This window comes from Mus pahari, chromosome 22, assembly GCF_900095145.1.
Source record: "Mus pahari chromosome 22, PAHARI_EIJ_v1.1, whole genome shotgun sequence".
In the NCBI taxonomy this organism is placed as follows: Eukaryota; Metazoa; Chordata; class Mammalia; order Rodentia; family Muridae; genus Mus; species Mus pahari.
This window is the reverse complement of record NC_034611.1, coordinates 6311910-6326634: the sequence shown is the minus strand read 5'-3', so window position 1 is coordinate 6326634 and position 14725 is coordinate 6311910. Positions and strand designations below refer to the sequence as shown.

General features: G+C 36.9%; 1 protein-coding gene across 1 annotated transcript in view; it reads left to right on the top strand.

The window, feature by feature from the left end:
* The window catches only part of Prex2 (phosphatidylinositol-3,4,5-trisphosphate dependent Rac exchange factor 2), a 300320-nt gene that overhangs the window by 209196 nt on the left and 76399 nt on the right, over positions 1 to 14725 (top strand). Inside the window, exons 32-34 of the mRNA XM_021221903.2 lie at positions 2358 to 2575; positions 6869 to 6971; positions 12834 to 12977. Coding sequence (XP_021077562.1) covers positions 2358 to 2575; positions 6869 to 6971; positions 12834 to 12977 — 465 coding nt within the window. The remainder of the gene's footprint in view (positions 1 to 2357; positions 2576 to 6868; positions 6972 to 12833; positions 12978 to 14725) is intronic.

Genomic DNA, 14725 nt, shown 5'->3' with positions numbered 1-14725 from the left:
GTAAGCTGAATAAACCCTTTCCTCCCCCCCCCCAAAAAAATAAATAAAAATAAAAACAATGAATTTATGAAATTCTTGGGCAAATGGATGTATCTGGAGGATATCATCCTTAGTGAAGTAACCCAATCACAAAAGAAGTCACTAGCTATGCACTCACTAATAAGCGGATATTAGCCCAGAAACTTAGAAGACCCAATATACATTATGCAAAACAGAAGAAAACCAAGAATGATGACCATTGTGTGGATACTTCATTCCTCCTTAGAATAAGGAACAAAATACCCATGAAAGGATATAGGTACAGAGACTTTGAATCTTTTTAACAAATAAAAATTGTGTTGTATAAGGCAAATGTATAAATAAGTAAAGGTTTACATTTTTCCTCAGGTTTTCATCAAATAAATTAATGACTATAAAGTAGAGTCAGAAGGAAAATGAAGGAAATTTTTATTTTTATTCTTTGGAATTTTCATAGATATACCCAATGTATATGTATATGACATATATTGATCATATATATCCTTCATTCCCCTATTCCAGCTACTCCCAGGCCTCTGATTACATCTCCTACCCAATTTCATGTCCTTCTTATTTATTTTATTTTATTTTTCTATTATTATCTTTTAGTCTACTGACTCTAATTATTCTGTCAGTGTGGATTTGGCCCAGGGCCATCTACTAGTACGCAGAGAATATACCAGTGACCACATGCCTAAAAATAAAGTGCCTCTCTCTACTGCAACAACCATCAGGGCATAGAGAGCCCTTTCCTTCTCCATGCTTGGACTGTGTATGAGCTTAATTTTTGTACAGGTCTTGTGTATGTAGTCATAGCTCCTGTGAGTCTTGTGTGCAACAACCATGTCATGTCTAGAGACCAGCACTTCACAGCAACATCCCTCCCTATCCAAGGAGACTTCTATTAATATATCAGATATATTTTAATATTCAAACCTCAATGAAAAACATATTTATAGATTTGTTATCAAAGAAACTCAAATTCACCTTTTCCCCTCAAATTAAATCAAGAAAGTAAACACTGTCCTTGGTATATGCTTAATAATTCATTTTTAAGCTGGTGTGGTAGCATATGCCTTTAATCCTAGCACATAGGAGGCAGATACAGGTGGATATTTATAAAGTTAAGGCCAGCCTGGTCTATATAGTGAGTTCTAGGGCAGCCAGGGCTACAAAGAGAGACCTTGTTTAAAAAAGAAATAGTTTTCACTCTTTGCAACATTTTGGAGGATTATAATTATATCATTTTCCCTTTGTCTGTGCCCCATCCAAATCCTCCAATACAGTCCTTCTTTCTTTCACTCATATTTATGGACTCTTCTTTCATATATGGATGGCTCTATGCACACACACACACACACACACACATATATATATATATATATATATACTCCTTCCCTTTTATTCTTTTAAGTTTAATGAATCATCTGTTCACTCAGACATCATTTTGAGCAGCTATGTACTTGGTTCTGCTAGACACTGGGGATATAAGGAGTTACTCTCATGGTTATAGATACACATACACACATATACATATGGCATATGGCAATTGGTATGCCCTTTCCTGGGGAGGTTATTTCTCCCATCATCTTCCTTAGTTGTCTGTAGGGCTTTGTGGAGGACTGAGGCCTTCTAGGCTTTCCTCGTCTATTTTGGCGTGCGCATGGTTGTTGGCTTTTCTCAGCTCATGTTTAGATAGCCATGTTGGTGAGAGTTTATGGGTGTAGTTTCTGACATTACTAGAAGACATAATCTTAAACTCTAGCCTTTCTTCCGCAATGTTCTCTGAGTATTCTGTGCACGAGTGTTTTGCACATGTATCCATTGGGACTGGGCTCAACAACTCTGCATTTTGATTGGCTGTAAATTTCTGTAATGATCTCTTCCTGTTTCAAAGAGGAGTTTTCTTGATGAGCAATGATCAATACACTTAACTTGGGTGTAAAGATATTTAGAATTAATTAGGGATTACTCTGGCTTAATTAAAGTGACTATTTTACATTCTTCTTTAAGATCTAGGAATTGACTAGCTCTAAGTTGTTGGCTCAGTTTCTAGTAACATCATGGTTTCTTTCATGCTGAATGAGTTTTAAGTGCAACCAGGGAGCAGTTGGCTAGTGCTAGGACGTGTGCGCCACTCGTGCTCCATGTAGGTGATGGTCGCTGCAACATTTTTTGTTGTTGTTGTTTAGAATTCCTTTTTGAGACAGGGTCTCACTATGTGTCCCTGGCTTTCCAGATTGGTCATGAACTCACAGAGATTGTGCTGGGGTTAAAAGCATGTGTCATCATACCTGGCTACTGCAGTAAAGCTGCCTTTGTATTCTTTTCCATCACAGATAGTGAAACCCAACTCCGGAGAGACATGGTATTCTGTCAAAGTCTCGTGGCCACTGTCTGTGCCTTCTCTGAGCAGCTCATGGCCGCCTTAAACCAGATGTTCGACAACAGCAAGGAAAATGAAATGGAGACTTGTGAAGCCAGCAGGAGGTGGCTGGACCAGATTGCAAATGCTGGTGTGCTTTTTCACTTCCAGTCACTTCTGTCACCAAATTTGGTAAGTGACCTTATGACTGCCATTGGCTGCATCCACTTGCACCGTCACCTTGTTACCAAATATGAAGCAGTTGGTCATTTTAGAGACTTTAAAGGGAAATTTTTCCCATCACCATTTAGGCTTTAGTAAGAATGTAGAATGTATTTCTTCTTTTCTGATTTTATCTCTTGTCTCTGATAAAAGCCGGGAAGAATTTCATTGTTAGTTATTCTTAGATCCTCAAGCATTGACTGGAATAAGTCATAAGAGCTAAGTACATTCTCATAGATCTACTAAGTCCAGAAATAACAACTTCCCCCATACTAGCACTCCCACTGACGCTGATAATCTGGGGCTCATAACTCACGGAGCAGCTACTGTCTGGCAATCTGTTTAAACTTGGCCTGTGCTATACAATTTCAGTTGTTCCTTTGAAGCAAAGTTCTCCATTAACAGTACGAAAACTAGCATGTACAGTAGAAAATGCCATGCTTAAGCATAGATAAAGATGAAAAAAATTTCTCGAAATATAGGGAACTTTGGAAACTTTCACGGAGACTTTGTGTAGTTTTTGCAACATCCTAGTGCACAAATGTCCACTTTTATTTGCATAAACATTTTGAGGGCTCATAAACAGAATTCTGATTTTGAGAATGAGAGCCTTTTTTCCTCTGTTAAAGTACATGTAGAAAATGTAGCTCCCAAGTCACATGGTATTAAAACGAATATACTCGTGCTGATATATCGAAATAGCACTTTTCTTACTGTTGAGTAGAGAAGTGATTGTTGTACTGCCCATTCATAGAAGATTCTAGAATGATAGGGTAAGGGCATTCATCTCAGAATGGTTAGGACATACGAAAGTAGATTCTTCAGAAAGGATTCTGTGTAGTCCACATGGGCAGCAGATTACTTACTTGGTTGATTTGAAGTAAGACACTTTAAACAAGTATTGAAAAACCCACACCATACTCGATGTAAATTATGTATGACAGTCAGGTTCCTTCTTAACAGTTGTGGTATTGTAGCATTGTTGAATGGATGTGTGAGATTTAATTTCTTTTCTATTCTCTTTAAAGTTTTTGATATCTAATCAGTTGCTGCAACTTTGTCTTTAAGCTTAATTTTAATTGAAGTTTCCAAGATTAGTAGTTTATAGTTAGAAAGCACAGAAACAATAAATTGAATAGATTAGAAAGTATAAAGATCTTTCGAAACTCAAAAGTAATTTTGAAATGACCTAATTTACAAATGGGAAAATAGATACTGCTCTAGAAGGTGCTAAAATGGTCATTAAGTACATGACGGATAGTGTTAGCTGCCATTAGATAAATGCGACTTAGAGCCCTCTACGGTAACAAGTGTTGGTGAGGATCTGTAAAAATTATAATCCTCACAGGATTATAAAATAACACAACCTCTTTGGAAAGCAGTTTAGCAGTACTTCAAGTCATTTAACATATTTCCTTTGTTCCTGGAATCCTAGTCCTTAAGTAATACCCAAGGGAGACCTAAACTTCTATTCACTTAAGAACTTGTGACAGGGGCTGGAGAGATGGCTCAGTGGTTAAGAGCACTGACTGTTCCTCCAAAGCACCCATGTTCAGTTCCCAGCACCCATATGGCAGTACACAACTGTCTGTAACTCTATGGATCGAATACCCTCACACAAACATACATGCAGACAAAAAAAATGCACATAAAACAAAAGTAAATAAATGATTTTTAAAAAGAACTTGTAACAAACAGTCCTATCATTATTATTCAACTTTAGCAACTCAGGTGTTTATCAGTGGATGACTGAATAAATAAAATATTGTGTTTCATATTATAAAACCTTGTTCAGGCAGAGGCCAATTTGTAGTACAGGTGAGTACTAAACTACAGCACAGTCCTATGGAAACTAGCCCGGTAACAAAATACACAGAAAAAAAGCAACAAAATGTAAGCTGTTTGCTGCATTGTGATGAAGCATACTGAGCACATTTCAGAGATCAAAGTAGACATCTGATTGCCTGGAGCTAAGAACTGTGGTAGATGCCCCAGGGCAAGTGCCTACTGGTGCAAAGTTATCTTTGGTCCTGATGAAAATATTCTTAAGTTAGATGGTGATAGAAGTATCCCAGCTCCACATACACTGAAGACCCTGAGCTATGCTTTCTGATTGGGTGAATTCCAAACTCTGTAAGTTATCTCAATGGAACTGTGCTTTTAAAAAAACCTTTACATTTATTTCAACCAGATATTCTTCTATCAGAGTTTACCTGGAAAAAATTCAAGCAAACCTTTGTATTAAGAACATAAAGCCCTGAAAATGTACACAGTTTATATTTAGGAATATATGTATGTACATGCTTATGCACATATGTGGAAAAGAGGTTAGTAATTTGGAGGAGAGTGGGGAGGGGTACATTGGAAAGTTTAGAATGAGGAAAGGTAAGGGAGAAATGCTGTAATTAAATTATAATCTAAACAAACATACCATACATACTTACATACATACATACATACATACATACATACATACATATATACATACATACATGACAACCCAAGCTCAGCTGTGACAATGGCTCTCTGGTACGGGCTTCCCCGGAGCTTCGGCACATCCAGTTCTTACTCAGTTCTCTCACATGCATTGAAAACAGTGTGATTCACACTTCAGTGTTCAGAGATGCCCAGACATTTCTCCTCACTCTGTTACTTGACATTAGAAAAATGTTGGGGTTTTTCAGCCTTGCCATAAACTTCCAAGTACAAGATAACCTTTCTAGTGCTTCAAAAAGAGTTTTGGAGCCTTGGGAGATGTTCAATAGATAAGAGCTCTTGTTGCAATTGCATGTGCATGAAGACCTTAATTTGAATCCTCAGCAACCACTTTTCTCACACACACACACACACACACACACACACACACACACACACACACGACTGGTCATGCTGCCTTGCATTCCTGTAACTACGTTTGTAGTGGGGGAATAGAAGGATGGTCTCTAGACCTTGCTAATTGGCTAATTAGCACCAGATTCAATAAGAGCCTGTCTAAAAGATGAAAAGACATAGTGTGGGACACCTGGCAAGCCCTCTAACCTCCATAGCTGTACACACTCACACACTCATCTGCATATCTCACACACTCATCTGCATAGCTGTACACACTCACACGCTCATCTGCATAGCTGTACACACTCACACGTTCATCTGCATAGCTGTACACACACACACGCTCATCTGCATAGCTGTACACACTCACACGCTCATCTGCATAGCTGTACACACTCACACNCACACTCACACGCTCATCTGCATAGCTGTACACACTCACACACTCATCTGCATAGCTGTACACACTCACACGCTCATCTGCATAGCTGTACACACACACGCTCATCTGCATAGCTCTACACACTCACACACTCATCTGCATATGATGTCAGAGACACTATCCTTCAGGTGCTTCCTTCTCTTCTACTGTAGTAGCAGTTAATTCATTCTCTCCAGTGTACTTAGGTTCATTATGATGATACAATTAATCTTACACATAGAATTTATCTCTTAATATAGCCCTTGTTTTCTTAATAACATGAATTACCTCTCAAACGAGGTCAGCATGCTTCTTAAGCTTAAACAATTTGCTCAAAGCTATTGTATGCTGAAGTGGGATGAGTGTAATAAAAGAGTGTCTAAAGAGTTGTTCTATTCATTGAAAATCTCATAACAGAAATAACACAAGTACTTGAAATGAATTGGATTCTTTTTCATATTCTAGACTAAGGATCTCACAAAAATTGTGAACATTATACTTGTATATAAGTTCCTAGTAAGACAAATATATTTATACATGGAAATTGCTTTTATCATAGTTGTAATGAGTAGTAATTGAACAACAAATAAATTATTATAAAATGGGATGTCTGTGATTTAATATAGCTTTTAACTTAAAATTAAGAGTTTTTTTTTTCTTCTTAGGTGTCAATTTGTGAGATTTTAGAAGGAAAAGGCAAAAGCAGATTATTTGTAGATGAGTTTAGTATAATTAGGTTCTATCTACAAACAAGACTGAAAAGTATGTATATGTTCATTTAAATATTAATAAAATGCAAAGACAGAAAACTGTGAAACCATATAAGTACCTCCCACTATATAGCACTTCGTTTCATTTTGAACAGAGAGTTCTCTGTTATGGATATGGTGGCACTAGTGTTTTCTATGAAATAAAACGGAAGTGAATTGATTTTGGCTGTGATTTGTGTTGTGCTGTGGACTCTGACAGCACATCATCCTGATCTTATAGATCCTTTTTCTTTATTATAGAAAGATGAACAAGCCATGCTCGAGGATACGCTGGTTGCCCTGTTTGATTTGGAAAAAGTTTCCTTCTTCTTCAAAGCGTCAGAAGAGGACCCACTGGTTGCAAGTGAGAAACTTTGTATGTCTAGAGTGGTTTTTTGGTCACAGATGTTAACATCTTTTCATTTGCATTCTCTTTATGTTCCTTTGACTTTTTCCAACATTAATGCTGACAGAGGCTGTATCTTAGAAGTCCTACTTGAGTAATAGTACATGTTGTGTGGTGAACCCGTGGTCTAATGTTCATGTATTTACACTTTTGTAAATGACCATTGCTCTTCTACTATTTCAACCTTGTTATAAATGTTTACAAAGAAGATGTCTACCGTTCTAAAAATGTTGTTTGCTTATAGAAACATTTTTATGTGCTTCCTGTTTTTCACAAGTATGTGATTCCTATGAATTGTAATAGAAGATATAAATGTCTTCAGATATTGACGAAGTGCTTACTCACCTTCTCAATTGCTAATATGGTAGAAGGAGACTCAATAAGTACCCATTTCAAATCCATGATTTGATGAAATTATGATAATCTTTTTTTGTTTGTTTCATCAAACACTTCTTTTGAATGCTTACTTCTTGCCAGCACTATTCTGGGTACCAGGTTCAAAGGAGTACTGAACAGATGGTGTCTTCCATGGATTATAAATTGAAGTGAGGAAATAAAATGGCAAGTTAGAAAAACAAATTAATTTGATCTTAAGTTAAAAGCAACAATAAGATAAATCAGAATATAAAGATGAAGAAACAGAGTAAAAGTTGCTCCTAATAGGATGGGGGATATCTACTGTAAGGGAGCAGGGCCAAGAAGGAGTGGATGAAGAGTCACACAGACATTGGGAAAAGTGTCAGACTTCAGCTACCAGGTAATGGAATGGTGAGCATGTTCTCAGGAAGCCAGCCTTCTTGGCCATGATAGAGCAAGTGAAGAGAATAGAGTATGAGATCAAATAGAATATAGGACCATGGAGGGCTTTATGCCATTGAGTTATTTCCATGCTCCTGGTTGTCAGGTGTATAACAGGTCTTTGTTTACATATCCAAAGGGTTGCATCTTGCTGTAGTGTTATGTAGACCTTCCTGAGGACAATACAGAATCCCTCAGACTATTTAAGAAACGTTTGAGTAAACCAACTGAGAAATCAGTGAACCAGACTTGAGGGGGCCTGTGGGGATGCTGAAATTAAAAATATTGATACTATTTCTATTACTTTATAAAGACAGAGAGGACAGAATTGTCTCTAATTTTCATTTTTATTTATGAACAAAAAAGAGCAAGAAGATGGGGGTGTAAGCTAGTTAGTTATACCCAAGAGAGAATTGCTATCTGGCAAGGGGTGGTAAATTTTGATTAAAACAATTTTTAAGTAAATTATGAGTTTTCTGCTTGTGTATATAGAAGGGTATATATTTTTACCTGAAGGTAATAGGCAGTTTTGTTGAAGGGTGTGAAAATGGTTCTGAGATGTCACCTAACATTCAATTTTTAAAGTGCTGCTTGAGGAGCTATAAGCTTCCATGAACATTCACTGTCTTCTGTGGTTTCAAAGTGACAGTTTTGACAAATGAGTAAGCAGCTCTAGGAGTGATTTTCTTATCTACAGTAAGAGACATTGATGTGTTGGATACATGCTAAACATTAAACGTAATTGTAAGTAAAGTTAGCATTTAGAGACATCTGTGCCTATGCCCAAGCACTCATGGGGGCATTGTTTAGCAATGTCTTTAGTGCATCTCTTTTGAGCATAACTTGGACTTCTGAAGGAAATTCTTTAGTAAAATGCTAACTTCAATGGTGCATGACTGTGCCATTAAATATAAGAGAGAGAGAGAGAGAGAGAGAGAGAGAGAGAGAGAGAGAGAGAGAGAGAGAGAAGCAAACCATTAGGGGTTTGGGAAAAGAGCTGAGACATAGCTGTTCAGGAATGAAGTTTATTAGAAGAAAGAGGTTGGAAACTACAATGAGCGTTGAGTGGGAGAGCATTAGTTAGAAGGATGCAATATAATTCATCATCATAACCTGCGCCTTCCGTAAAGGGAAGGAGACACTTCCCCTTAAAACTGAGAGGAGCTTCATCTAGAGATGGTTTAGTCGGGTGTGCTTTTAGCCCCAGGGCTCTAGAGAGAGAGCCTAAGGTGGTGGGTTTCTGTACGTTCTTGCATTCCTCATTCACATAGTGAGTGTAAGGCTAGCCAGTCATAGTGAGAAGAAAGATAGAGCCACTATGAGAGGGTTGGTTCAAGGAGGAGAGAGGAGCCTTCAGAGAAATCCTAAGAACAAAGGGTAAGCTCTGGCTTCTATAAGTTTTGGGGGCTGGCAGGAAGTTTTTACTCCATGCAGGTTGGTCTGGGATAGCATAGTTGACAAAGAATGTAGAGGAGACAGATACTCAAGATCACTGTAAACAGAACAGCTTCTTAGTTCTGTCCCTTGCGGATCCATTCTTATTTCTTCAGGCTGAGGGGTCGGGTTTCTTTATAAAGGAGTAGGCCCTGGTCTAACATTAACTTTTCAAACAAATTAAAAAAGGATGATAAGAGAGAGAGTTCTCATTGTGAAAGCCGAGTCAATACCCAAGATCCATCATGTGTTAGGTAAGTGGGGTAAGAAAGTTAGAGCCTGTTAAATTTTACAGCAGGTAGTTTTGTTTTTCCAGCTGTGTAGATTCATCTTCCGGTTGTACTGGCATCATCTTTCATAGAGCTCAAAATTTGAATTTTAATGAATTCTAGATGATCAGATTTTAATTTTAGCAGCAGTTTTATTCCAAGATGATATCATCCACCATCACCTGGCTTTCCCCTGTGCTATCCTCTAGGCTTCCCATGGCTTCCCTTTTATATGGACACACCCAGCTATTCCAAACACAGTGGGTAAAAAGCCTATTGTGTTGCCTTTGGTTTTTTGTCAAGGATAAACTAGCAGGTCACATGCAAGTAGTTCACGTTTCTAGACTGGGGTTCCATTTGGTTGCTTGTCTAGTCTTTGCCCATCAGCACAATGACTTGGTTTCTGTAACTGTACAGATACCTGGAGGTAGATGGTCCCTGTCCTTCATTCCTACTTCTCCTCACTCTTCCACTCCTTCTACTCAGAACTATGTTATTTTTTCTCAATCCTTTTCCTCATCATGTGAACTTTGGAATCATTTTGTTGATATTTGTGAATACCTTGGAATTTTAAGAAATTGGATGAATGATGTATATCAGATTAAAAAAAAAATCTTGACAATATTGAGTCCTCTTAATCATGAGCATAGGCTAGTTTCCCATTGGTTTCCTAGTTCGTGTTTGTGTGTTGTGCTGTGTGTCAGAAATTTCTCTTATACTAATCTTGTACATGTTTTAGTATATTTATAAGTATTTCATTTTAGAGAATACTGGTACAAATAGCATGTTTTTAATTTTGTATTTTGTTGCAGACATACGGGAAAATGTTTTTTTTGTATATTAACTTTTTTGTCACTTACTTCCTTGAGATTATATATATATATATATATATATATATATATATATATATATATATATTTGTTTCAAGAAAACTTGGTTCATCTTCTCAGATTTTCTTCTATCATTGAACATTGACATTGTAGCTGTAACCAGAAGTTTACTCTTTTTCTTAGTGTGCCTGTCTTTCAATGTCCTTTTCTTCTGTGGTTGGCTCAGTGAGAACAGATATTACAGAATTGAAAAGCAGAGGTAGTGAGAGGCATCAACTTTCTTGACCCTGATTTTATTGGAAAATCATAGTTTCTCACAACCAAATATGATATTAGCTATACCTTTATATACATTTTTCTAGTTGAGGAATATTGACTGAGAATAATTTTTCATGAGTACATGTTATGTTTTATCAATATTTGTCTTGTATGTTGCCATGATTAGGTAGGGCTTTTTGGTTTATTAATACAATGGATTATATTAATTTGGCATACTTTGTATAAATCCCACCTAATAATGGTATATAATTGTTTGCTAGATTCTATTTGTATATTTTGGAGTAATTTTTATGTCCATAAAAATTATGGACAAGGAAACTGTTTTCATTCCTTCATGTAGTATTGAATTTTTATCAGCTTTGTTATACTGATAGCAAAAAATAAATTCACAAAGTTTAATAAACAATGGCATATGTGACAGATGTGAATAAAGTAAAATATGTAAATATTTAACAGACAAAAATCTATATTTTCTTTTTTTGTCTCTGCACCTCTTTCATTATACCTCTTAAACTCTTCCTCTTTTTTAATCTCCATCTATCTCTACATCTATCTTTCCCCCTCTCTCCTTATCTCTTTCTCTGTAGCCCATGGTAGGTTGGAACCCCACAATCTTCCAGTACAGGTGTGAAACTGTGCTTGGTGGTTATTGTTAAGCTGTTTTGGTTTTTAATTTTAACAACTAGGAATAAAAAATGTTACCAATAATGAAAAAGATGTTCTTCTAAATCTTCAATGGAGAAACTTATATTTCTATTTCTTAAATCAAATCCCTAATGTCTCTCTATGAAACAGTTATATAAATAAGATAGTCATTAAGATGTGGCAAAAATGAGGCTGGTGAACATCACTGCCATAGCCCCATTACCAATATACACAATTAAGCAGATAAATATGGAGTTTGTGATCTATGTAGTCAATGGCATTTGAATTTGAACTCTAATCAGTTTCATTTCAGGAAGCAAGTTTGAAGTACTAATGTTGAATCAAGATATATTAAGTACCTGCTATGTTTTGCTCTTAATTTTTAACTAATTAGTATCAGTGTTCTAGCTTGAATATATTCAGAATGATTTTAAATTCTTTTAAATTAGGATAGAAATATTGTGGATTCATATGTAAGAAAAAGGATCTACAGTTGCACTGTAAAATACTTCCACAGCTTTTTAGCCATTCACGTTGCCTGATTTCTTTAAGCCACTGAGTTTAAGTTATTTGAAAATAGCTACAAGAATTTGAAAAGATAATTTTTAATGACCATAAGGCATCTTCAACAGAATATGTTCATTTTAATGATACTCAAGAGAACAGAGAATATAAAACCCATGTTTATTTCTTAATGGTTGCTATGTGATCTGTTTCTCACATACTACTTCAGGAGTATACCCCACAGGCTCATTTTGACTAAATATGAATGAGCCAGCTGCCCTGAGAGATCCTCATTTAGTTAAGCGAGTCATCTGGTATATCAAAGTGCAACCATGTTTTCATTGCAGAATGAGGTATTAAACTCAGGAATAAGCCTATCTCTTTAGCTAATGAGACTCAGATTCAGTACTCTTTTACCTAATAGCACTTTGTATGCCTCGTAGGCCTCAATGTTCAGTGTAAGTGTCCAACTCTGAGGAGAAAGTTTCCCCACCATCAACATTCCTCTCGGGGGAAGGGTATCCTGACCATCAGGAGCCAATGAATACCACAAAGTCACGCTGCACAATAAACCTCATAAAAGAGATTTATTGGAAAAGATGCAAAGATGGTGGCTTCCAAGCAGCAAAGAACTGAGTAGGAGACTGGCTTTATAAATGGTCTTGGGGTTGGGGTGGAGACTTTCAGGGTACCCTGGAATTGGTGAGATTTCGTGGCCTGATATTGGGGAAAGTTCAGGAATTTTGTGGCCTAATCATGGACTTTTTCCCCTATAAAACAGCCCTTGGCCACTTGCATCTTCTGGGACTGAAAAAGGACCTTATAGCCATTAAAGTAGTCTCAGGGGGTGAGCCTGGACATCTGAGCAGTTTGGGGGGCTGGGCCTGGCCATTTACATACCTGAAGGGGCTTACATAGAGGAGCACTCCTAATGCATTACTTTGTAGCAAATTTCAGGATACCTTTCTGTAAAAAGTTTAACACATTTCTAATATAACCCAAATGTACTGTCTAGCATATCCTGACTTCAGGAAATGACACGGCATTGTCTGTTACTTCAGATGTCCCTCTTACCTACCAAGTGGAAGGAAGCCGGCAGGCTCTGAAAGTTTATTTCTACATGGATAGTTACCATTTTGAGCAGCTGCCCCAACGGTTGAAGAATGGAGGAGGGTTTAAAATTCATCCTGTTCTCTTTTCACAAGGTGAGCTTTTCCTTTTCAGGCTTTGGGTATGGAACCCGTTTTATTTTTATTAATGTTTTAAATACATTTAATATTAATGGTGAAGTCTTTTTCTCACTAATTTGAAAATTTCTTCAGTGTTCAGGTAATGTAATTGTTTTCAGGAATGTTTGGTTTGTGGAATAGTCAGGGTGGACCAGGAGGGGGATAAAATCTGGACTGTGAAAAAAAGATTAAATAAAAAAAATATGGCATAATTATGACCAGAAATATAGAGTAATCAAGACAACAGAACAAATAGCGTTGTGGTGGTTTGAATATGTTGGGCCCAGTAGCAGGAGTTGTGGCCTTGTTAGAGTAGGTATGACCTTGTTGGAGGAAGGGTGTTACTGTAGGGGTAAGCTTTGTGACCATAGCTGCCTGGAAGTCCATCTCCTCCTGGTTACATTCAGAACAAGATGTAGGACTCTTAGCTCCTCCAGTGCCAGGCCTGCCTGCATGCTGCCATGCTTTCCACTGTGATGAGAATGGACTGAACCTCAGAACCTGTAAGCCAGCCCCAATTAAATATTGTCCTTTACAAGAAAAAAGATGTGCTTTGAATATATTTATCAAATGGAATTGGAATATTTTATAAGAAAGAGAAGTACATCAAGAACTTCAAAGAAATAATGGTGAATAAATCTGAATGAACCGATTGAATAAAGTATGGCAGAATAATCAAAGGCCTAGACTACTCTATAGCACAGAAAATGTTCAAAAGCTGTATATTTCTGCTGAATGTGATGGTGTAAGCCTGTAGTCCCAGCACTCAGGAGGCTGAGGCAGAAAACATATTAATTTGAGATCAATTTGGCTGTACGGTGTGACTCTGTCTGAAAATAAATACAGTTGTACATGCATTTTTACTCTGGCTTCTTCTGCTATGTGTTATTCACAAATGTACATGAATACTAAATGTTTCCTGTAGCAATGGCTGGAGAAATTGCTGCCTGTTATTATTGCTCATGTCATTTTTTGTGAGGAAATATATATTCCTAATTAGTTTTCTATAAGTAATCAGTGTATGACACCTGCAGTAGAAGAAATTCAGAATAATATAAGAATGAAGAGTCTTGCTGTCAGGCCAGGAGAAGCTACTGGGTACCCAGAAGGCATCTGACACTGCAGGAGTATCTCTCTATCTCCTAGGTCCCACAATTACATTAATTTCTAAATGGTATCCTACAGAATTCCAGTTTTTCCTTTTTGGGTTTTCAAGAATTATGTTTATTTATTGTAGACTTTAATAGTCTGATAAAAATGAGCAGAGTAAAGAAAGAGATCAACCAGTGTAACTGAGGAATAATAATCAGGCACATGATAGCCAGATTTGCCACAAGTGGAAATTTTGCTTTGTGCCATGTATTTATTAACCTGAAAGTCCGGTTTTTAGGAGATAGGCTATTCTGCATCAGGTTTCCTTGATTCCACCCAAGGGCCTTATCTGTGATTTTAAGGCATTACTAGGAGGCATTTTCATTTTTCTTGGGCATTATGTGATAGTTAAGATCAATGTTGGCAATAGTGTATAAGGAAAAGAAAGAAAGAAAGAAAGAAAGAAAGAAAGAAAGAAAGAAAGAAAGAAAGAAAGAAAGAAAGAAAGAAAGAAAGAAAGAAAGAAAAAGAAATAATTAATGACCAGGAGCAGATCTTAGAAAATAAATGAGATTAACCTGAAATATGTCAGACGACTTTACAGAGCTGGATAAGACAGAGAAGAATGCTGG